Source organism: Mauremys reevesii, linkage group 3 (assembly GCF_016161935.1).
Source record: "Mauremys reevesii isolate NIE-2019 linkage group 3, ASM1616193v1, whole genome shotgun sequence".
NCBI lineage: Eukaryota > Metazoa > Chordata > Testudines > Geoemydidae > Mauremys > Mauremys reevesii.
Genome location: NC_052625.1, coordinates 119956746 through 119982871, shown reverse-complemented (window position 1 = coordinate 119982871; position 26126 = coordinate 119956746). Strand labels below are relative to the sequence as shown.

Below are 26126 nucleotides of genomic sequence, written 5' to 3'. Positions count from 1 at the left end.
TATTTGCCAAGATCATCAGAGATGCAACCCCATGCTCTGGCTGTCCCTAAGCCTCTAACTGCCAGATGCTGGGACTGGACACCAGGAGATGGATCACACAATTGCCCTGTTCTGTTCATTCCCTCTGAAGCATTGGCCACTATGAGAAAAAAGGGCACTGAGCTAGCTGGACCATTGGTCTGACCCATTATGGCCATTCTTATGTTCTCACCCCCATTTCCTCACACATCCACTCACAACCTTTGAATCCTGAGTGGGGTAAAACCCAAACTTCTGGAAATGCTGCACTAGAATACTTAATTCTTGAGGATTTGCTAAATGCTGCACTTTGGATGACACTCGTAAAACAGCCTAAGATAAAATTTTTCATCTCTTCTCCCATTTCAAGCAAGATATAAACACCCTATTTTAAAATATATATAGTTTTACACATTTTTTTAATCTTTCTAATAAATCAAAGCTATGCACTATCTTGTGGGCATCAAGGAAATTAGTTCACTTTTATTATTTCCAAAATAATGAAGACTGACAGTTTCTATATTCTAAAAAGCAATTTTCAGGGTTTTTTCCCCCCCGTTCTACAAGGTTTAAGCCAACACTCATCTGTGCATAAGGAAGCAGTGTTTTCTACTCAACTTCTCCTTTAGCTGATGTTCTTCCATTCAGTTCTGCACCATTTCTAAATTTAAAAAAGATATTTCTAAAATGCATTACCTTTGTCTTCTCTCCAGTACAGCTTTAACTTTTTCAAGCTAATTTTGGGCTGAAGAAATGTCTAACACTAATTTATAGCTATATCTCTTGCAACATTGGCCTGGTCTACACTGGGGGAGGGAATGGGGTCGATGTAAGATACGCAACTTCAGCTACAAGAATAGTGTAGCTGAAATCAACATATCTTAGCTTGATTTACCTCCCGTCCTCACTGTGCAGAATCGACAGCCGCTGCTCCCCCGTCGACTCCGCTTCTGCCTCTCATCCTGGTGGAGTTCCGGAGTCGACAGGAGCGCGTTTGGGGATCAATTTATCGTGTCTAGATGAGACGTGATAAATCAATCCCTGACAGAGCAATTGCTACCCACCGATCTGGCGGGTAGCGTGGACGTATCCATTTATGGGTACAACTATAGGTCATCTCACAAAAGAGAGAACCAGTTAGAGATTTTCTCCATTTCAAGTCAATTAACAGGTCACTCACTCCTTGCCAGAAGATACTTGTGAAAGATCCACTTTTGCACCCACATGGAATATGTAGTGGTAGCTATGTCCCTGGCATAGCATGTAATTTTTATTTCATGTTTTTACTGCGTGTAGTGACAAAGTGATCTGGATCAGAGTAGTGTAATACAGTGTAATTATCCACATAAGGTATAGCACCGAAATACTTCATTACCTTCATTCAGAGGAGCAAGGTGACGTAACTTGTGACAAGGCAATGCAAGCGGTCACCTTAGTCTGTTAACTTCTATACACAACATGCTATGCAAATAATGTCAGTATCACAACAGCTGGGAAGAGCACGTGTGTCACCACTGTAATCTCTTCAACTGATTTACTGTCCTAACATTCATGTCACTAAGTACAAAAGCAAAAACTACTCACCAAATAAATTGCTTGAATGTCCTTGTTTAGATATGGGTTTCAGTTCATTTAATCCCCAAGCGTAACGCTTATAATTATCCCAGGAATGTTTCATCATCTGGAGGGAAATGAAAGCAGGATTATAATGCTGATTTAACAAGAAAACATAATTTGTGTTATATCGGGTCGCGTTATATTGAGGTACAGGTGTAATACTTTCAGCATTCTGGCTAGAGAGGTGTGACTGGATTACTAGTTTTATAATAATCCCTTTTTATACAAAATCATCAACTTCCGGGCACCTAGAATTCTGCAAGGAGAGAAAAGCCAAGCTGGAATCTCCTACAAAGACAACTCACATTTGCTGCTTTATATAGCCATGCTGATATCTCTCAGATAACAGAAATAGCAGATTATCTTTATGGAGAAGGAACAAAAAAGAGTTAAGAAACTGAAAAAGTAGTATTGTACCATTACAGCAAAGTTCTGAATAGTTATAATTATACTAAAAACTATTTTAAATATAACTTACAGATTGCAAAGTCAAACACTTGAGAGTTGGGCAACCATAAATCTCGTACTTGTTGAACAATTTTAATTCTGCCCCCTTGTGTACCTATCCTGTGAAGTGAATAAACATGCAGGAATCTCCTAAAGAAAATGAGTCATCATGTAATCAATAACGATCAATATATGGGAGTCAAATTAAGATTGCACAGGCCACCATAAATGTGCCACTTCCTAAGTTTTGAGTGCTTGGCTTTGAAACCTTGGCATTCTTAACAGATTGTGTATGAGATTTCCTGATTTTGTGGATTTGTTTGATTTTAAAAACCTCAAAGCAAAATCAAGTTGAGTATGTGCAACTAGCAACCTACTCAACCCCTTGTTAATCAATAAGGTTTGAACCTTGAACCTGCAGTATTACAGCAGAGACTGTTACTAGAGCTACAGGTCTAGCGATATGCTCAAAGTGCAAGGAGTGCTAGGTCCAGGGTGCAATCACGGGGGGCAGGCCCAGCATAGCCTGGCTCTCTTCATCTTGCAACTGACCTAGGAGCTGGAGGAGCTCCTGCTTACATGGTGGTGGCCCCAGAGATGGAGGATTGGTTGCCAGCACCATATGCTGGGTCCAGGGGGTGGTTGAGAGGGGGGCCCAGCTTGTCTCTCCCGCTCACCCTCCCTTAGGGTGACCAGACAGCAAATGTGAAAAATCGGGACAGAGGGAAGGTGGAAATAGGAGCCTATCTAAGAAAAAGACCCAAAAATCGGGACTATCCCTATAAAAATCGGGACATCTGGTCACCCTACCCTCCCTCCAGCAGCTTCACTTAGCTCCCTGGTGTTCAGGCAGCAGGTGTTGGTGGTGCTGCCACACATGTGAGCCTGGCCTCTGCGTGAATCTATGCTGCCATTTCCTAAAAAAGGCAAGCAAAAAGAAAGGAAATAGCCATTTTTAAAATACTATACCTCACCAAAATCTGAATGGAATTTCACAGAACAAGAAAAGTCACTTCTGTAGCCTCAGGCCATTAACTGTGCTGAATATCAAAGGCCTGTAGCAAGTAAGGGAGGTGAGGGATTCTCAAAGGTTGCAGAAATCCTTTATAATGGACAGTGTTAGGCAACTTAAATATAAGGTCACTACAAGCCTCTCCTATAGTAAGTAACAGAACAAATGGATAGGGGTTCAAAACCACTAACAGCCAAGCTTGCTCATTATCTTCTTATATATGCCAAACTTCCAGGACATTCTTTCCTATGTTTTTCTGTATCACTTTAAAATTTCTATTAGTTTTGCTTATTGTCAGCTAGCTATGACTATTAAACTTTTAGTCAAGTTTATTTCCAATTAGTTTTCTTCTTAAACACTTCTTTTAGTTTTAGCGCTTAATACACAATTTTTTTTATGCAAAGTAGCATCCCTTTAAATAGTTTGTTAGCCCTCTGGTGCTCTTTACTGTGTTCTAGGTTTCAGAAGCCTCGAGGAGACCCAGGTAAAATATACAACTTCTAGCTGCATAGTGTATGTGCATTTAGTAAACAACTGTGTCCTCTGTGGTTTCTTAATATTGTTTTTGTTGTATAGAGAAAAAGAGACAAAATACCGTAGATTAATAGACTCATTTTAGTTAGCACTACATGCTGGACAGACAAAAATCAGTCTCAAATTTGTATTTTTTGATTAGCCAGGAAGTCTTGTTTGTTGGAGTTTAATAATTTAAAATTCTTATGCACTTGTTTTTCCTCAAATAATTGTGGTACCATTTTCCATTAATATTAAATTAAATATCAGTGATACTCGGACTGAGGCTTATGAGCCACAAGTTGCTCTTTAATGTGTCTCCTGTGGCTCTTTGCAGCACATGATATTAAAACAATGATTTAATTATTAACCAACCTAAGTTATTAATCCATCAGGATGTGTTTACTATATTAACCAATTGTAGTTGATAAAATACTAATAATTGCTCATTCTGCTGTGAATACATATACATGAACACACACCTAAATATTTCCTGTCATACTGTTTAAATATTAATATGTGGTACTATAGTAAATTAAACAATGAATTCACACTACTGTGGCTCTTTTGGGAAATGTTAATTTGAGCTAATTTGGCTCCTGAACCGCTGAGGTCTGAGTATCACTGCATTAGTGTTATAAAGTAGTAGCTCTACTTCCAACATACATGAAACAAAAAAGTTACCTTAAGTCTGACCACCTTAGCAGATAATAGTCACATACAAAACCTTGGATTCGGCAAGGTTTCTGGTTCTGACACATTAAGACTGGAATTTTACCAAACATCTTCTGGCTAAACAATCCTCTGTTACAATCTTCAATATTTCATTTGCAATATGCTATTCCCCCATTTCCAATTAGCATTTCTTAATTACCATAATTCATTCATTATAAGGCCAGAAGGGACCACTATGATTATCTCGTCTGACTCTGCATAACAGGCCATAGGGCTTCCCTAATTTATTCCTTTTTGAACAACAGCACACCTTTTAGAAAAGCATTCAATCCTGATTGAAAAGTTTCCAATGATGGACAATCCACCATAACCTTAGGAAGTTGTCCAATGCTTAATTACCAACACTTAAAATGTGCACCTTATTCCCTAATTCCTAATCTAGATTTGTCTAGCTTCAACTTCTAGCCATTGTGTCTTGTTATATATTTGTCTGCTAGACTGAAGCGCACTGTTATCAAATTTCTGTTCCCCGTGTAAGTACTTCTGGGCTGTGATGAAGCCACCCCTTAACCTTCTCTTTGATCGGATAAATAGATTGAGCTCCTTGAGTCTCTCATTGTAAGGGATTCTTTCCAATCCTTTAATCATTCCTATGGCTCTTCTCTGAACCATCTCCAATCAACATCATTGTCCACAATTCAAGAAAGATCACAATCCAGATTGCTAGAAATCACCTGGGCTGGTTTAAATCAGGGTGCGGAACCTTACCCATTAGAGAGCCAATTACATTGTGATTTCTCAAATGATTAGGCTTTGTGCTGTTATCAATATCAACTCAAAGCAGCGGTGTTTTGAACCTCCACCCAAAGCTTTACACAGGAGATCTAAGTATCTTCCCTAGCTGGCCTCTGAAGAAGCTTAAAACCCCCTGAATTTGTAATTGCTTTACCCAAAATTGGATCCATACTTATCACTGCCTCACTTCCTACAGTATTCAAAGGCAATATGCAATTGTATCTAATGTAGACTTTAAAAAAAAAAAGGGAAACAGAGCTTTCAATTCTACCTATCAGATCAACCCAGACTTTGTTACAAGAATATAGGAAAGGGAGAACTCACCCTTAACCAATTCCATATAAGGGTCAAACTGGTATGGAGACAGCATTAGAAAGAGTTTAACATGACTAATAGGACTTGTCTACACTGGCAATTTACAGCACTGCAACCTTCTCACTCAGGGGGGTGAAAAAACACCCCCCTGAGCACAGCAAGTTTCAGCGCTGTAAAGCTCCAGCGTAGACAGTGCACCAGTACTCTCACCCAGCGTACCAGAGCTCTTCCCCAGCGCTCTCCCGCGACCACACAAGCCACGTTAAAGCGCTGCTGTGGCAGTGCTTTAGCATTGCCAGTGTAGACTAGCCCATATTCCCCACCACTCAAGCATTAGGAATTCTTATTCTAATCCTCTTTTCCAAATATTGCTATTATAGATAATCCTATACTGGACATTATATTTATACAAAAAAAACTTGTAAACTGCATAATCCAAATCTGTTCTACTCACTTTAAAAATTATGCTTTATCCCGAGGTTTAAAAGACGGCACAAACTAAATCTTTCACTGATTCACATTAATCTAATCTCAGCAAAATTCACAAGAAAACCTAATCATTCCCTCCCCCATTGGATGCAAAGTAAAATGTGCTATTGCCATTACTACTACAGCAGTTAGCTAAAATCCATGAGTAAGGCTGCGATTTAGTCAGGGGTATTTTTAACAAAGTCATGGACAGGTCACAGGCAATAAACAAAAATTCACAGCCCCATGACTTCTCCATCACTTGTACAATAAATATCCCTCACTAAACCTTAGCTCGGTAGTCTGGGGGGAGCCGGGGCTAGTGGGACCAGCTGCTTGGGGCCACTGAGCAGCCGCTGCTCTGACCGCCCCCAGGGTTGCATTCCCCAGCACTGCTCCCACTACCCCTGGGACCACTGCTAATTATGGTCAATGTAGATATTATGGTCAATATCTACATTCAAGCATACAAAAATAGCTGCATTTCACTAGAGACTGTACAAAAATAACTGGTATGTTACTCAGACACCAAACAGAGAATTAGCATCATCTATAGTTCTTTTCATTTTATTCACAACTTTACTGATACAGCCAGAAAAGACTAATTAGAAAAATTCTACTCAGCACCAGATACATTATCCTCCCCTTCACTCAAAAGATTAATTCGGTACCACATATGTACTGTTACAGTTTCCAATAACTTTCAACCATCAAGCAGTACACATAGCTACCATAAGCTAGCTCTGATGCACTCATACTTATGTCACCTGTCTCCCCTTCCTATTGTTCTTCACAGGCATGTGAGGAGTCTTGTTTCAAATTAGATTGCAAGTTATTTGGGAGGAGTGTACTTTCCCATGTATTTGTAAAGTGCCTAACACAGAGTCCTATTCCTAATAAGTTAGCACTAAAATGCCCCAACTCAATACAAATAATTTTACTAGAACACTACCATTTTTCAGTTGCAAAAGAGGCTAATGTTCTGGGGACTATATGTAAGACATGGGAGGTAACTGTCCCTTTCTAAAAAGAATAGGAGTACTTGTGGCACCGTAAAGACTAACAAATTTATTTTAGCATGAGCTTTCATGAGCTACAGCTCACTTTTTCAGATGCATAGAATGGAACACAGACAGGAGATATTTATACATACAGAGAACATGAAAAGGTGGAAGTATGCATACCAACAGGAAAAGTCTAATCAATTGAGATGAGCTATCATCAGCAGGAGGAAAAAAAACTTTTTGAAGTGATAATTAAGATGGCCCATAGAAGGTGTGAGGAGAACTTAACATAGGGAAATAGAGACTGGGAATGGTTGGGTCATTACACTAATTGAATCTATTAGAAGAAGAAGTGAGCTGTAGCTCAGGAAAGCTCATGCTAAAATAAATTTGTTCGTCTTTAAGGTGCCACAAGTACTCCTGTTCTTTTTGCGGATACAGACTAACACGGCTGCTACTCTGAAACCTGTCCCTTTCTACTAAGCAGTGGTGAGGTCTCAGTTGGTGTCCGTGTACAATTCTGGGCTCCACACTTTAGGAAAGATGGAGAACTTGGAGAAAGTCCAGAGCAGAGCTACAACGTGATAAAAGGTTTAGAAAACCTGACGTAGGAGGAAAGATTAAAAACTGGCATGTTTAGTCTTAAGAAAATAAGATTGAATGGGGACCTGATAACAGTCTTCAAATATGTTAAGGGATATTGTAAAGAGGATAGTAATCAATTGTTTTCTTGGTCCACTGAAGGTAGGATAAGAAGTAATGGGTTTAATCTGCAGCAAAGGAGATTTAGTTTAGATATTAGGAAAAAAACTTTCTAACTCTAAGGATAGTAAACCACTGGAATAGGCTTCCAAGGAAGTTGTAGAATCCCCTTCATTGGAGGTTTTTAAGAATAGGTTGGACGAACACCTCTCAATGATAGTCTAGTCAGTAGTTCTCAACCGGGGGTAAGGTACCTTTGGGGTTACACAGAGGTGTTCCAGGGGGTCCATCAATTCATCTAGATATTTCCTAGTTTTACAATAGACTACATAAAAAGCACTAGCAAAGTCAGTACTACAATTTCATGCAATGACTTGTTTACGCTGCTCTATATTCTACTACTATATACACCATACACTGAAATGCAAGATAATATTTATATTCCAACTGATTTTATAATATGATAAAAATGACAAAGTAAGCAATTTTTCAGTAATAGTGTGCTGTGACACTTTTGTATTTTTATGTCTGATTTTGTAAGCAAGTAGCTTTTAAGTGAGGTAAAACTTGGGGTACACAAGACAAATCAGACTCCTGAAAGGGGTGCAGTAGACTGGAAAGATTGAGAGCCACTGGTCTAGTTTACTTGGTCCTGCTTCCACGCAGGGGGCTGGACTTGATGACTCTGAGGTCCATTCCAGCACTACATTTCTATGATTCAATGAAAATGCACTGAAAGAATACAGTTACTTACATATCTAAATTCAGAAGTGATGCTTTCAAGTCCTGATAGGAAACAACACACAAATGATATTTGAAATGTTTTCACACAAAAAACACACAAAAACCAAACCACCGCATTATTGCTTTCACAAGTCTTCAGTATTCTTCCAGCTAAATCCATTTCAGATTCAGAATTGTCTGTCTAGTAATGGAAGGGTACAGTATCTATGTAGAAACGTCAGAGGGGTGTCCCTAAGTAGTAGTTATAACTTTATATCTTTATTTTAGCATCTTGACCTAGGACATTTATTTTCTGAAAGTATAAACAGGCTCATTTACTCTGCCAACATAGAAAGATATGCACCAGGAAAAGGCTTTAATAACCATTTTCAGATTTAAACAAGGGTCACAATCCACCAGTTATTTCCCTCAAAGTTCTCTGAGCACTCAATTGCTTTCTTAAGTCACAGAAGGCTGTACATTCCTGGATCACTAGTGCATACCTCAACTGAGGCAGAAGGCCAACGACAGTGCACTGACCAAGAAATATGTTCACCACTATTACAATTCTTTAACTTTCTCTTTTTAGTGGATTCAACTGCTTGTGAAAAGTGGACGAACTATCTGGATACTGAAAGCCTATTTATCCCAAAACGTGCTTTGTTCTGAGAGATCAAGTGAAAACTTCACCACAAATCTTCTGTCCTCATAACCTGGGAGGTCCACATCTAAGGATGAGGGTCTTCTGTGTCAATTCTGTACTTGATCAACAACAGCACAAGGTGTCAAACACCACCACCACCACAGTTGTCAACTAAAAACTGGATTGAGACCAGCTCTTCACGTGTCAATGAAGAGGCATCATGATAAAACTGGAAACCAGTTTTGACAAGTGATTATACACATCACATTCCCTTAACTGTAAATTACTTTTCCAAATAAGATGAAGAGTTATTAGGGACAGCATTACAATAAGCATTATCCCTCTTCCTCCGCTGCTGATCTCTACCCACTGAAGATTCTTGAGGCTACTCTCCCTAAACCTGGCAACTAAACCTTTACAGGCAGCTAGGGAAATCTGAACTTTTACTTTCATTTGAACAAGTAAACTGGCTCCTTTCTAAGGGAAAAAATAAAGTAACCGTTAGTGGCTGAACTCAGGAAAGATATGGTAGTTTCCTTGGAAATTCATCTTGCAGCACTTTGCAAATGGCTGAATTTCAGAGAGAAATGCTGCATTTCCCTTCTACCCCAGTTGCAGTATTTCAAAGTATCAACAGTATTTCAAAGACAGAAGGACTGCTTACTAGGACTGCTTTAAAGTTCATCCTTTTTAGTATGAGCTCAAAGTGAGTCTATTGCTCCCATTCAGTTTTTTTTAAGCAAGTATAAAAACTTACACCAACTTAGCTGCCTGCAAATCACTGCAGCTCAGTTAGAAGGAATGGGAGGAGCAAGTAAGGTCTCTGCAACTAAAACTGGTACTGTTTATCATATGATACATAGGTGTGGGAACAAAACCCATTATCAACTAAACACAAATAAAAGCAAATAGTAATGGGTACAGGAAGACATATAAACGTCTTTGGGCAGAGACTTATGCCCACTCACTCACTGGAGTTGATGCATGCCTGTGGCACCCCCAAGAAATGTCCAGCCACCCAGTGAAAGCATACTTTGAGAATTAGCCCTGGTCTAGACTGAAGTCAACATAGTTAGATCGACTTACCATGGTGTCTTCACCGTGGTGAGTTGACTCCTGCCACTCCCCCATCAACTCTGCCTGCACCTCTCGCATCAATGGACATAGGAGTTGACAGGAGAGCTCTCGGGGGTCAATTTATCACGTCTAGACTAGATAAATGGATCCCCACTGGATCGATCGCTGCCCGCCGATCCGGCGGGTAGCGTAGACATACCCTAACTGTCGGAACCTCAAATACAAACTCTAATTCTCTTGTGGCTCACTAAGTCAAAAAGAGGTAAGGTCTTGATTTGCTGTATGATGAAAGGCTTAGAAGTGATGAGTATAAAAAAATCAATACTTCACCTCTACTATTGAAGCATAATCAGTTTCCATAAAAATAAACGTTTAAGGTTTTAGGGTAGAAGGATTCTCTCAACTTTATCACAATAGTATATGAGCCTCCAAAATTATAAAGAAGCAATGAGCTCAAAATCTATCATTGTGAGTTTCACTAGAGAGTATAAAGTTCTGTATGTGTCTCTAATGCTACCACCACTTATCTAGAAACCGAATATTATTCCCTGAGCTACTTAGGTTGAAAAGATTTTACTCCTATGTCTCAAACCATTTTTTGCTTAGAGGACAGATCCACTGTCAAAACACTAGTTTTGGATTATTCCGGTTACAATTGTTTAATTACAACAAATTTGGTGTTCTTAAAGTGTTGACTACTGAACTGGTCAAAAAGTGTATGGCTATAGCCAGAAGGAAAAGAACAAAGAAGAAAACATGGGACATCTTATGTTCCATCTCAAATAGTTGTGTGCCATATCAATTAATTTTATTTCTAGTTCTATTTCCACCCATTTTATTTTTAAATTATTTTCTTTAGTAATCTATAGTAATGAATAGCAGGCTACATTACTGCAGCATTAAGATTTGAGTTTACACAGGAAACTAAATTTACTTTTCCCCATTGCAACTCTAACTATGAGTGCTAGCATATAGTATAATTATTGCATAGTTATAGAAGACCGAGCAGTATTACATTGAGAAAATATATTACATTCAAAAAGTTATGTTGAGCAAGTATTAAGTTTGAAGGGTCAAGCACTCAAGTTATGAAGCATCAGAATCAAGGTTACCCTTGAAACTGAGTAGCCAATGTTTTCCAAAATGTTGGACATGGAAAGTAACACTTGCCCTATCAGAAGGTCTTGATACTGGGTCAGGAGACTGACCATATAAAGTTCTGGACAACTAATTCTCATCTTAATTCATTTTCTTCTCTTTTCAGCCCCTAGCCAAATGAAATAATCAAAACAATTTGTTCAGTATGGTTAAATACTGATGGTCAAGTCAGGAGAAGCAAAGGGCCTTCGATACCAGGTTCACGATAAATACTTGGGTAAAACTGCCCTTTCAGAATTTAAAAGGAGAGCCTCTTTCTGTTGAAACTGTTTACATAAATTTAATCTATGTATGGCAGTTGATCCATGCAACAAATAAGGCTGTAATGTTATCACTGTGGCCAGAAAACAATCTCCAGTCTAACAGCATGAAATTGGAGTAACAGAGTTGGACTCTTTCCAGACTGCTGAAAAATACCTGTTACATTAGAGGTTAATCCCAGTTAATCACAATACTTGGGATGAAGCAGATAATGTCAGCTCACCGCCACAGGATTCAGCAAGGGTCACACATTCACTCATAAATCTTTCCAAACAGAATATTAACACAGTGCAGCAACTCCGATTCCTGTTCCCAAACAGTATCAGTTGCAAATATGCATTTTAAGAAAATTGAAAATTCAGTTCTAAAATATTTTATGGTTCTCTGCCAGTTTGGGGAAATCTGTCAATACCTTTTTACATCACAAAATCCCCTTTAGGTACACAGAGCACTGTAGATCTACTTCCCTCAAGAGATCAGCAGCTGTTCACTGGTATCCTTTCGCCCTCATTTCCCTCTGCCTTGATCTTTATGCCAAACCAATGAGGTCTATCTCTGCCCCAGTAAGACATTCATACCTTTATTTAGAAAATGCAGTATGGATCCACTTTTATCAGATAAGTCTTTGTAGTTATTCACCCATTATTATGGATGCAGATAGGGTAACTACCTGTATGAGCTACGGTCCAAACTGATCCTGACCATTACTGTAATGACCTTAGAGAAAGTTATTTAAAAAGTTATTTCCGTCTACAGCCTTTAAAACACCTCTAACAAAGCATAAAAATGAAAACATGCAAGATTTTCATAAGTTAGTTTTCTTTTTCACATTGGCTATTATCCTCTACATGCATGTAGGTTTTGGAACTAGATTTTCAAAGTTGCTAAAAGCACTATTTTCTTTAATCTTCTGTACTTTCACTAAAAGCTGCTTGTAAGATCATGGAAACCTGGAAGCAGTGAGGGTGTTTTCAAACTGTCACCTATCTTCATCATTCGAAACCATATATTAGACACGCACAAGCACATGTGCGCACACGCATGCACACACCTGAAAACTTAAGTGTAACCTGTCATTCTCCTGAGTATTTTGGTCTTCCATGGTCAATAGTGCCCAGCGCTCACAGCTCTAGAACATTATTATTCCTAAAGTTTCCATGCCACATTTCCTTATAAAAGGAGATTTGCATAATTAGGGTATCCATTATGTTATAGATTTAACACAATATTGAACTAGTTTTTGAAGTTATATTAATATTCCAATTAAGGTACCTTATTTCCAAATAAAGGAATATGAGACACTTGTGTCATTAGTTGCAACCATTTCCTTCATTCCACCAAAGTTGTGTGACAGCAGTTTTGTGATGAAGTTTTCGTTACAAAAAAGTGTGTATGCATTCCATTCTTTTGTGGGGGATACTCCGCTGATTAAGGACATCTCTGCAACAAGCCCTTGCATATATTTCTTAAGTCCTGGTATTTTCCCCACTTTAAAATTTACAGATTAAATGGTTTTGCTTCATGAGTCACTGGATACTTTATTAGATACTTTAATGAATCCAAGAGTTCCATAGTATGGAGTCTTTACAATGCATAATACCAATCTCAGTACTGGACTTGGGAGACAAAACCTATTATAAAGACAACACTAGTTTTCCAGTTATATTAATTCATATTTTCAATATAAGATTAAGGAATTAGTTTACGGACTAAATTAGTCAAAATTAGAGAAAAACTGAGGAACTTTAAAGAGTAAAGCAGCATAATTAGGCAGCATGACAGCAGATTAACTTCATGGCTGACAAATGCATGATGGTGCATTTTGAAAGGAATAATTTTAGAATTTAGTGTGAGAGACCAGCTAAATTAACTACAAAAAATTCAGGAAAAAGTCTGGGCTTAATGTGGGCAGCTCAATGTAAGACTCTGTTCAATGTTTTTTGTCAGCCAAAACAAATGAAGTGTTCAGATTTCTAGGATTGATATGCCATCGATCTAGTTTACATAACCAATGTAATGGTTATGTAACCATTTAAGATACCTGAATAGTGGTGTTCAGTTCTGATTACTCTCTCTCACAAAATTATATAGCAGAAATAGAAAGGATAAAGACTTAGAGGCCACAGAAGCATGGAAAGATTTATGAGGTCAGACTGAAAAGACTGACACTATTTAGTTTAGAGAGGTGGCAAGAGGAGGACATGATAGAGATTTACAAAGTAAATGATATAATCACGAGCTACTATTTAGTGGATTAAACTGAATGCCAAATTTAAAACTGATGAAGAGGTTTTTTATAAAAACAGAACACAAAACATATGTAATCATTGCCACAAGATACAACTGAAGCAAAGTTTATCAAAGCAAAAACGTAACAGATTTTGTATAGATAAAATAGCCATCACTGATCTGATTCGGTATTGCATTTCCTATGTTCCTAATCAAAGTACTGCCATACATATGACAAAGATTCAGCAAGTAGGATCTCTGGCAAATACCCCCAAACTTTCATGCTTCACTTGTATTTTCAATACTATTGTGCAGTGCCTGCAACTTTGCTAATGTCATGCTGACCTTTGCATGCTATAGCGTTATGCAAAGCAGCAGGGACGTCTAATATTGCCTGAAAGGGCAGAAATGATTCTGTGTTGCTCTTCCACCCAGTATTAATCTTAGTGTGTGGCAATTCCTAGGGGCCAAAAGCAGGGACCCACTGTGCTAGGTTCTGTACCAACATAACAAATGGGCAGTCCTTGTCCTGAAACAAGATAATTGTGTAAAAAAATCCTTAATCCTCCTCCTCCTCACTGCCCGTACTTAAGTAAAAACAGCCAAATGGGACACAGTCAGATTCTACAGTCTATCTCTGAAAAAGAGACTAAGTGGGAAGATAAATACAGGTAGACAGAATCATTTGGTAGGACTTGTTCTGCTGTATCTACTACTACTTCCCCTTAACACCACCAAATAAATAATATTTATGCTTCAAATGGCCTTTCCTGGAGCAACCACATCAGCTTGGGGAAGTTTAATGTGGTCTGTTTGCTCCCCCAGCAAAAGCTGATGGCGTATTCCCCATATCAATACAAGTTACAGGATATACAGGCAAGGAACTTCCTCAGCATACTACCCTCACCCCCCAAACCCACAGTGACAACTTTAGATTTTTCCATGATACCTAGGAAGGACCTGGCTTCACTTTGCACAATGGAATATAGAATAAGTCAGCCTGCCAGTTTTATTCTTGAGCAGAGAAAAAGTGGGTGTTCACCCACGAAAGCTCATGCTGCAAAACGTCTGTTAGTCTATAAGGTGCCACAGGATTCTTTGCTGCTTCTACAGAACCAGACTAACACGGCTACCCCTCTGATACTTGACTCCTCCTATGCAAGACCTCGTGTTTGCTTAGCACAGGGACTACTGGCAGAACTTTTAACAGCCACATAGGCCAAAAGGGTTGTGGTTTGCCATTATAAGTTCATACTCAGCAGTCTGGAGTCCTGTGGTGTGAGGTTGAGGTATTTTAATTTATCCCACAGTGGGTCAACTGAACACTAATTCAGGGGTGGGCAAACTACAGCCCACCAGCCATTTTAAGTTGGCCCTCGAGCTCCCGCTGGGGAGCAGGGTCTGGGGCTTGCCCTGCTTTGGCACTCCAGCTGAGGAGCAGGGTCAGGGGCCACTCCACACAGCTCAAGAAGCAGCTTCATGACACACACACCCTCCAGCTGGGGAGCAAGGTTGGGGGTCACTCCACGCGGCTCCCGGAAGCAGCGGCATGGTCCCCCTCCGGCTTCTACGTGCACCAATTGCCCCCACTCCAGCGCTCCAATGGGAGCTGCAGGTGTGGTGCCTGTAGACAGGGCAATGTGCAGACCTGCCTGGCCGCGCCTCTGCGTAGGAGCCGGCAAAGGGACATGTGGTTATTTCCGGGAGCCACTTGAGTAAGCACCGCCCAAAGCCTACACTCCTGAGCCTCTCCCTGCACCGCAACCCCCTGCCCCAGGCCTGATCTCCCTCCTGCCCTCCGAACCCCTCAGTCCCAGCCCAGAGCACCCTCCTACACTCCAAACCCCTCATACCCAGCCTCCACCCTAGAGCCAGCACCCCACATCCCCACTCCAGCCCAGAGGCCCCTCCCGCACCCTGAACTCATTTCTGGCCCCTACCCCGAGCCCGCACCACCAACCAGAGCCCTCACCCCCGCTCCGGCACCCCAAGCACAATATTGTGAGCATTCATGGTCTGCCATACAATTTCTATTCCCGGATGTGGCCCTCGGGCCAAAAAGTTTGCCCACTCCTGCTCTAAATAGATAATGAATATGTTTGAAATTAAGAGCAATGAGATATTTAAGTAAAGTTTTATTAAATGGAGGCGTCTGTACAAGAATTGGTCTGAAGAGGCAAAAAACTTATTTCTTAACAGATAAGTGGCATGGCATAACCTACCATCCACTGTGCACAGAGTTAAATTAGAAGACAAATCTTAGAACAGAAAGAAATCGAAGTATGAGATACTTGTATTTCCCTTCCCTCTCTCCCACAATACCATTAAAATGATAGAATTGTTTCAGAAAAATACATCCTTATGCATCTTTTTTCAAAAAGTGAAAACCAAAAAAATGGGAGGTCCTTTAAAAAAAAAAAACCTGCTGCTGCACGCACACTGCTGTGATTCAGTAGAGGTAGGAAAAGTTTTTACCACCATCACTATTTGGAAAAAAAAATTGTTAAGGAAAGGAAAGAATCCGATTCAATATATTTTCTGCTCTTACTATAAACACAAAGGTATCTAGTCCATTTGTAACAGCCCATTTAGCCTCAGCTACAGTTCCAGAAAACAATTCAATTAAAGTAAGCTTCATGGGGAAAATTTAGGTTCCTCAATTAGGGTCACTTGGTTGTTTCTTTTTAACAGGAAAATGGTTGAGTACAGAAAATTATGTTCTGTAACCACAGCCAAAAAAGCCAGTTTGTGGCTATCAAGATTACAAGAGATATTTTAAGCTAGACAAAAATAGCCTGATATTTCATTTATGCATTTTTATACCCCAGTAACAGTTTTCTTCTTAAACTTCTTGGTGCTATCAGTATTATAGTTTCATTAATTCACATAGTTCTGTCTAATTTAAATACTAGCAGGGGAAGAGACTATACCAGTAATACATTTCTGAATTTTTACTGGCTGATCTCCAAAAACCATGTTACAATGATTTTTATTAACATGATCTTAAGACTTTGAATTATACTGAACAAAGGAAGGTTTCTGCAAACTACATAAAAGCTTGCTATTAGCCCGTTTACTATATGAAGAGCCAAGAAAATTTACATAAGAACATAAGAAAGGCCGTACCGGGTCAGACCAAAGGTCCATCTAGCCCAGTATCTGTCAACCGACAGTGGCCAATGCCAGGTGCCCCTGAGGGAGTGAACCTAACAGGCAATGATCAAATGATCTCTCTCCTGCCATCCATCTTCATCCTCTGACGAACAGAGGCTAGGGACACCATTCTTACCCATCCTGGCTAATAGCCATTTATGGACTTAGCCACCATGAATTTATCCAGTCCCCTTTTAAACATTGTTATAGTCCTAGCCTTCACAACCTCCTCAGGTAAGGAGTTCCACAAGTTGACTGTGCGCTGCGTGAAGAAGAACTTCCTTTTATTTGTTTTAAACCTGCTGCCTATTAATTTCATTTGGTGACCCCTAGTTCTTATATTATGTGAATAAGTAAATAACTTTTCCTTATCCACTTTCTCAACATCACTCATGATTTTATAGACCTCTATCATGTCCCCCCTTAGTCTTCTCTTTTCCAAACTGAAGAGTCCTAGCCTCTTTAATCTTTCCTCATATGGGACCCTCTCTAAACCCCTAATCATTTTAGTTGCTCTTTTCTGAACCTTTTCTAGTGCTAGAATATCTTTTTTGAGGTGAGGAGACCACATCTGTACACAGTATTCGAGATGTGGGCGTACCATGGATTTATATAAGGGCAATAATATATTCTCAGTCTTATTCTCTATCCCTTTAATGATTCCTAACATCCTGTTTGCTTTTTTGACCGCCTCTGCACACTGCGTGGACATCTTCAGAGAACTATCCACGATAACTCCAAGATCTTTTCCTGACTTGTTGTAGCTAAATTAGCCCCATCATGTTGTATGTATAGTTGGGGTTATTTTTTCCAATGTGCATTACTTTACATTTATCCACATTAAATTTCATTTGCCATTTTGTTGCCCAATCACTTAGTTTTGTGAGATCTTTTGAAGTTCTTCACAATCTGCTTTGGTCTTAACTATCTTGAGCAGTTTAGTATCATCTGCAAACTTTGCCACCTCACTGTTTACCCTTTCTCCAGATCATTTATGAATAAATTGAATAGGATTGGTCCTAGGACTGACCCTTGGGGAACACCACTAGTTACCCCTCTCCATTCTGAGAATTTACCATTAATTCCTACCCTTTGTTCCCTGTCCTTTAATCAGTTCTCAATCCATGAAAGGACCTTTCCTTTTATCCCATGACAGCTTAATTTACCTAAGAGCCTTTGGTGAGGACCTTGTCAAAGGCTTTCTGGAAATCTAAGTACACTATGTCCACGGATCCCCTTGTCCACATGTTTGTTGACCTTCAAAGAACTCTAATAGATTAGTAAGACACGATTTCCCTTTACAGAAACCATGTTGACTATTGCTCAAGAGTTTATGTTTTTCTATGTGTCTGACAATTTTATTCTTTACTATTGTTTCAACTAATTTGTAGACTTACCGGTCTGTAATTGCCGGATCACCCCTAGAGCCCTTTTTAAATATTGGCGTTACATTAGCTAACTTCCAGTCATTGGGTACCGATTTAAAGGACAGGTTACAAACCTTAGTTAATAGTTTCACATTTGAGTTCTTTCAGAACTCTTGGGTGAATGCCATCTGGTCCCGTGACTTGTTAATGTTGAGTTTATCAATTAATTCCAAAACCTCCTCTACTGATACTTCAATCTGTGACAGTTCCTCAGATTTGTCACCTACAAACGCCAGCTCAGGTTTGGGAATCTCCTAACATCCTCAGCCGTGAAGACTGAGGCAAAGAATCCATTTAGTTTCTCCGCAATGACTTTATCATCTTTAAGCGCTCCTTTGTATTTTCATCATCAAGGGGCCCCACTGGTTGTTTAGCAGGCTTCCTGCTTCTGATGTACTTAAAAAACATTTTGTTATTACCTTTGGAGTTTTTGGCTAGCCGTTCTTCAAACTCCTCTTTGGCTTTTCTTATTACACTCTTGCACTTAAGTTGGCAGCGTTTGTGCTCCTTTCTATTTGCCTCACTAGGATTTGACTTCCACTTTTTAAAGGAAGTCTTTTTATCTTTCACTGCTTCTTTTACATGGTGGTTAAGACACGGTGGCTCTTTTAGTTCTTTTACAGTTTTTCTTAATTTGGGGTATACATTGAAGTTGGGCCTCTATTATGGTGTCTTTAAAAGGGCCCACGCAACTTGCAGGGATTTCACTTTAGTCAATGTACCTTTTAACTTTTGTCTAACTAACCCCTCATTTTTGTATAGTTTTTGAAATTAAAGGCCACAGTGGTGGGCAGTTGGGATGTTCTTCCCACCACAGGGATGTTGAATGCTATTGTATTATGGTCACTATTTCCAAGCGGTCCTGCTATAGTTACCTCTTGGACCAGCTCCTGCGCTCCACTCAGGATTAAATCTAGAGACGCCTCGCCTTGTGGGTTCCTCCAGCTGCTCCATGAAGCAGTCATTTAAAGTATCGAGAAATTTTATCTCTGCATTTCTGAAGTGAAATGTTCCCAGTCAATATGGGGATAATTGAAATCCCCCACTATTATTGGGTTCTTAATTTTGATAGCCTCTCTAATTTCCCTTAACATTTCATCATCACTATTACTGTCCTGGTCAGGTGGTCGATAATAGATCCCTAATGTTATATTTTTACTAGAGCATGAAATTTCTATCCATAGAGACTCTATGGAACCTGTGGATTCGCTTAAGATTTTTACTTCATTTGAATCTACACTTTCTTTAACATATAGTGCCACTCCTCCCCCTGCATGGCCTGTTCTGTCCTTCCGATATATTTTGTAGAATGATTGTGTCCCATTGATTGCTCTCAGTCCACCAGGTTTCTGTGATGCCTATTATATCAATATCCTCCTTTATCACAAGGCACTCTAGTTCACCCATCTTATTATTTAGACTTCTGGCATTTGTGTACAAGCACTTTAAAAACTTGTCCTTGTTTAATAGCCTGCCTTTTTCTGATGTGCCAGATTCTTTTTTATGTGACTGTTCATCATCTGATCCGGCCCTTACATTATATTTCTCATTCCTCTGCTCCTGACTATAACCTGGAGATTCTCTATCATCAGACTCTCCCCTAAGAGAAGTCTGTGTCCGATCCACACGCTTCTCTGCAGCAGTCGGCTTTCCCCCATCACCTAGTTTAAAAACTGCTCTACAACCTTTTTAATGTTTAGCGCCAGCAGTCTGGTTCCACCTTGGTTTAGGTGGAGCCCATCTCTCCTGTATAGGCTCCTCCCATCCCAGAAGTTTCCCCAGTTCCTAATGAACGTGAACCCCTCCTCTCTACACCATCGTCTCATCCACGCATTGAGACTCTGAAGCTCTGCCTGCCTACCTGGCCCTGGAACTGGGAGCATTTCTGAAAATGCCACCATAGAGGTCCTGGATTTCAGTCTCTTCCCTAGCAGCCTAAATTTGGCTTCCAGGACATCTCTCCTACCCTTCCCTATGTCATTGGTACCTACATGTACCACGACCACCGGCTCCTCCCCAGCACTACACATAAGTCTATCTAGATGCCTCGAGAGATCCGCAACCTTCGCACCAGGCAGGCAAGTCACCATACGGTTCTCCCGGTCATCACAGACCCAGCTATCTACATTTCTAATAATCGAATCTCCCATTCGAATTTTCCCAACATAGGTGAGTAAAGTTAAACACCTAAATCTGTATTACTAGATAAATGGCTTGATTTTTCAGAGCTGCTTTTTACACATATTTTGCCCAAATACAGATTATGGGCCTGACTTTACAGAGTCATATTAGAAACCCTTTACACCTAATCTCTCTACTCTGAGCAACATGCAAATGCCACCCTAAGACTAGAAAGGAAGTACAATGTATATAAGAGGTAGACTTAAGAACCCATCAAGTTGGTAAGCAACTGAAAACCATACTCAATACACAGCAAAAGTTCATCTTCAAATACCGATCACATCTATGGTTTTCTTGTTCAGCAAGTCCCAATGTAACAGCTAGTTCTATTACATAAGAGATCTGCCGTACAGAAGTAGCATATACAAGTTCCATTAAGTAAATATCACTGCTAGCTCCACAAGTGGAAGCTCCTACTAAACCTGATTTAACAGACAGGGAACATAACTTCTTCAACCAAAAACACTCCTCCCATCCCCCCCCTTATGTCTTCCTGCTTTAAAACTCAGTATTTAAGGCATGCAGATTCAACTGAATCAGTTCATCTCCAGTTTTATTGCCACAATAAGACAATCAAAGAAGAGTGAATACTTACTGTTCACTAATTTTTTGAATGCTTTGCCTCTGGTGTTGAGCTATGGAATTTAGGGAACCCAGTGCCCACTGAAGCCACTCACCCTCCCTACTCCCTACTTTTCATTGATGTATGAAAAGAGGAATGGCCCCACCACCCTTCCGTTTCTTCCCCAAATTCAGAATTCTTTATCTGAGACTGGGTAAGTAGGGAAGGTGGGCAGGGAGCATGACTATGCCGAGGGAGAGAGAAAGACACTCTGGAAGCGGCCTCCACACATCTGCCCACTTGCAGGACATTAGCAAGTAGGTATAACTCCCTAAGAACATGTGCTGAGGTGGTCTAGGTGAACAGAACCTCAAAAACTACCAAAATGAGCATCCATTCTGGATGACAAGTCAAAAATATTTGGCTCTCCCAGAGCAGACTTCAATAAGGGACACATTTTTGTTTCCAAGTCATACAGTTTCAAAGAATTTGAAAAGCTGTTACAAGTCTGCAACTGATGCTTTAAATACATATCTTTTGAAATATCTAGATGAACGAACACCTGGTGAATCATAACAAGTGTTTACAAGAGACTTAGATGAAAACTCAGATTAGCGACCTGAATGAGATGGAAACTCGACTTAAGATGGGGATGAGGACACTGACATTTCTCATGTGGCTCCTGGTTTTAGACAAATGGACATTGGGCCCCCATATCTCATCAGTTCTGTACCAGTGACTGAGCAATGTCCTCTTCCCAGGTGTATGGTACAGATGATACTGACAAACAACAGACCAGAGGTCCCAACCATTTTGACTCTTCTTCCCCTTTGGCATTGGAATTCTGTATCAGACTCCTGAACCAGAAGGAATACCCCCAGGATCGCTAAATGAATATGTGCATCTTATGGTACTCATACAGATTCCTTTGGCATAGCCAGGAAGCAAAACAGCACTACGTGAGTTGGAAGTAATAATGAACAACCCTTCCATAAAGAAAGGATGTGTTCGGCATAGTAAATGAGGACGGTTGCTCTGAAATCACACCCAGCCAACCTGGCAAATTTTAGGATTCAAAGTGTTAAATATTGCAACATTAAAAGCAAGAATTGTTTAGTCAAAAACTTTTGCTTTTCAATACGATCCATTAGAGACTCTAAAGAAAACGCTCATCAAGCAAGTCAGCAGTCCAGAAGTCTGTTTGTCAACCTCAGAAGATTCAGACTCAGGTGGATACTCTCATCCCAACCTGAAAACTAAAAGCATGACTTTCCAAATTACTTGGAGAACATCAGGCTTCAGGATGCTGAAGACGCAACTACCAAGACCCAGCTAGGTCTACTGACATCTTGGTTCCATCTCAACTGACCTGCAGACAGCAGACCTGCTGAACTAAAGGAATCATAGGGAAAAAGCATAGGAAAACTGACAGTTCCAGACCAAAAAAAGTAAGTCTGCCAATGACACTGCATCTTTTTTGAGCAGGAGGAAGAACTGGCAAATAAGGCTGTTCTCCTGGGTAATAAAGAGTCCTAGTCAGGACTTAATCCCCCAGCTGAACTAATGCCAGAAAAATCAAAAGTGCTGGACCTTTGGAACTGGACTCAGCTGTCCATGACAACCAAGATAATTCTAGTGACACTGATGTACAGTATATCATTTGATTAAGTGACACTTCAGAGATACTGCCAGCACTGGACCTCGTTGACCAGGACAAAAGTGCATATTGCTGATATTCATGACCAAAGTACTCTGACAAGTGGTTTACCAAAATTAACAGTGCTGGATTTTAGTCACCAAATGTATGTTGACTCAGACAGCTCTTAAGACCCTATTGCCATTTGAATAGGGTACAGAATCACTTCAATCACGGTCAACCTCAGTGCTGATTAAACTGGAACAGACATGCCTCAAGCAAACAGCTCTCCAGAGTCAATTGCGAGAGATCCTCAGCACAAGACTGTCAATACGGATGGATCCAGGGACCGAACACAACTTAAACTTGCACTGAATGACTTCATCAAGTAGTATACAAGCCAACAGTGCCAAAGTCATGGCACCAGACTCTGATGGTTGTGGGAACGTAAGTGCTGCGTGTAATGGGCATGGAACCGCTTCTTCAAATAGTTCACTAAGGTCTATGTATTATAGACTGAACTACCGACCTGGATGGATGCAGGGATATCTACCATGTCAGGGGCTTTGGCATTGGGCAATTTGGATAAGCGGTATCCAGTCCTCAATCTTAAACAGGCCACAACACCACTTCCACGACCAGATCTCCATAGGCTATGCTACACTTATATATTACCTAACAGTTGACTGGACTTGAGGAGCCTCCCCTGTCAACAGGGGTGGATGAGACAAACCTCCTGCTTCACACAGGTCCAGATGTTATCCATGACCACCAGGTACCATTTCTCTGTTCTTCTAAAGAACAACTAAAAAAACCCAAAAATTTAGTCCCTTAAAGAAGGGAGGGGAAAAAAAAAACTCCACAAGGGAAACGTCAAGAAAACTGCATGCAATCCAAGTTCACTGTACCTTTCCATTAAAGGAATCGAAGAGTGGTTGGGGCCACTCTCCTTTATGTATCTTTGGAATCCTTTGCAAGAGAATGAGGGGCACATGCAGAGAGATCAGATGAGGAGCTAGAGAGGTGACTGGAAGTAGGAGTCCAGAGAGGTGAGATTAGGATTTACTGGGAAATCTGAAGAATGGAGACTGGGGCTAGCTAAATGATGAGAATGGGACTGGGACAACAACAGGGTGGAAGTGGTCATAATAGGTAGAAGAGTCTGAGCCCCCTTGACAACACTCCCCTCAAGCGCCTGGAAGAGAATTGAAGATCACTGAGTCTTACTATTCCTTCCCAGTCAGCAACCATCTGCGAAGTTCTCTTGTAAAGTATTCCATTCCCTTCTAGTGAAGGGCCACAGAGAATAAAACTGGCTACAACTGTCAGTTATCCCCATAAATGGCAGAGGTCTGTGTAGTGATGACCCATTTAGGTGTCCATATGATGGCACATGATTAATTCTTGTTCCCCCCCCCCATTTGCCTTTATTTTATTTTTTTTTAAAAGACCTAAGAAATTATATACAGTATCTCCTCATTTAACATTGTAGTTATGTTCCTGAAAAATGTAACTTTAAGCAAAACGATGTTAAGCAAATCCAATTTCCGCATAAGAATTAATGTAAATGAAGGGGTTAGGTTCCAGGGAAATATTTTTCTTATGCGGAAATTGGATTTGCTTAACATCGTTTTGCTTAAAGTGTGTGAGTATATAGTGTGTGTGTGTGTGTGTGTGTGTGTGTGTGTGTGTGTAAATTTAAACAATTTAATACCGGTACACAGTGATGATGATTGTGAAGCTTAGTTGAGGTGGAGGATTCAGAGGGTGGGATATTTCCCTTAGTGCTAAATGATGAACTAGCAACTGCCTGAGTCCTCAAGGGTTAACTCTCTCACTCTGCAAGGCAACAGGAATGGAGGGAGATATGCGCATTTTCCTTAAGTACACTGCCTTGTTAATTAGATCAGCTTGCTGAGACCACAGCTGCTCCCTCCCTATGGAAGATGGGGTAAGCGGGGTGCAGGAGCAGGAGGGAGGGGGACAACCTGACATTAGCCCCCCCTTTTTTCCCTCTCCCCCAGCACAGCAAGCAGGAGTCTCGGGGAGTAGCTCCAAGACAAAGGGTGGGAACAGCGCATGGCAGTGTGTGGGGCGGTGGAGGGAGGGGAAACGCAGCTGAACTGCAGGCAGCTGCTGCACAGGCCGATTCGCCCAATTCCCTGGAATCAGGCCCCGCGCCGGCGCCTTTTTAGTTTTTACGTACCTGGCGGCGCTCTGGGTCTTCGGCAGCATTTCGGCAGCAGGCTCTTCACTCACTCTGGGTCTTCTGTGGCATTTTGGCGGCGGGTACTTGAGTGCTGCCAAAGACCCAGAGAGAGTGAAGGACCCGCTGCCGGAGTGCTAAAGACCTGGAGCGCCGCCGGATGAGTACGAATCAGGCCCTGCACTTGCTAAAGCCAGCCCTGTGCACAGAGAACTTAGAGGAGCAGGGAGCGGATAGGGGGAGCTATCCAAGCTGGAGCTGGTTCCAGGCCCCCACCAGCTAAGTGCAAGGGGCTGCTCTTCCTGCAAGCAGTAGACAAAGCACGTGGCTGCCAAACGATGCTAGAAGGGAGCATTATACAACTTTAAACAAGCACGTTCCCTACTTGATCAGCAATGTAACAAAACGTTAACCGAGATGACTTTAAGTGAGGAGTTACTGTACATAACATTAAGGTTGCCAAGTCAAACACTCAAAAATTAGGAAATGCCAGAATTGAAGTTGACCACACAACCTCAATTCACCCGCCACAAACACCATGTATACATTATAAGACAGCTTTCAATTATGTGATCACATACTACTTTTTCCACAGGACAACTGCTTCATTAAGTGTACAAGATGGACCTGCTTTGGGGGATGACTCAGGATTCTGTAGTACAGATCCTTTGCCTGATATGCTGTGGAACTTGGATGGCATGTATTGAGTGAGGCAGGAGACAGCGGGAAGAAAAAGGATGGTCTCATGGTTATGGCAGTTGAATGCTTCCCTGGAGAACTGGAGTCTACCCCTGCATTAGCCACAGAGTTTGTATGTAATGCTAGGCAAGTTCCTTAAACCCAGTTTTTCCCCAAGTGGTCTCTAATCACGTTCCTCATTTTCTGGGAGTCTGACTTGAGGCCTTGGGTCTGATCTGCAGGAGTGCCAAGTACTCACAGCTGCAACTGAAGTCAATGAGACCTGTGCTTTGAACATATAAAGTGCTACAGAACACTAGGTATTTCGGGGGGGGGGGGGGGGAGAAATCAGGTTCTAGGCATCTCAAAATTGGGCACGCAAAATTAGTGGAGGCTTTTGACCTAAAAATCTCTGTACTTCAGCTCCCTACATAAGAATGGCCATCCTAGGTCAGACCAAAGGTCCAGCTAGCCCAGTATCCTGTCTTCTGACAGTGGCCATTGCCAGGTGCCCCAGACAGAATGAACAGAACAGGTAATCATCAAGTGATCCATCCCGTTGCCTATTCCCAACTTCTGGCAAACAGAGGCTACCCCTACTCATAAAATGGGGAATACCATCATCA

General features: G+C 40.8%; 1 protein-coding gene across 1 annotated transcript in view; it reads right to left on the bottom strand.

Moving 5' to 3' along the window:
- MAN1A1 (mannosidase alpha class 1A member 1) overlaps positions 1–26126 on the bottom strand; it is a 200450-nt gene that overhangs the window by 150189 nt on the left and 24135 nt on the right. The window contains exon 2 of the mRNA XM_039530521.1: positions 1603–1699. Coding sequence (XP_039386455.1) covers positions 1603–1699 — 97 coding nt within the window. The remainder of the gene's footprint in view (positions 1–1602; positions 1700–26126) is intronic.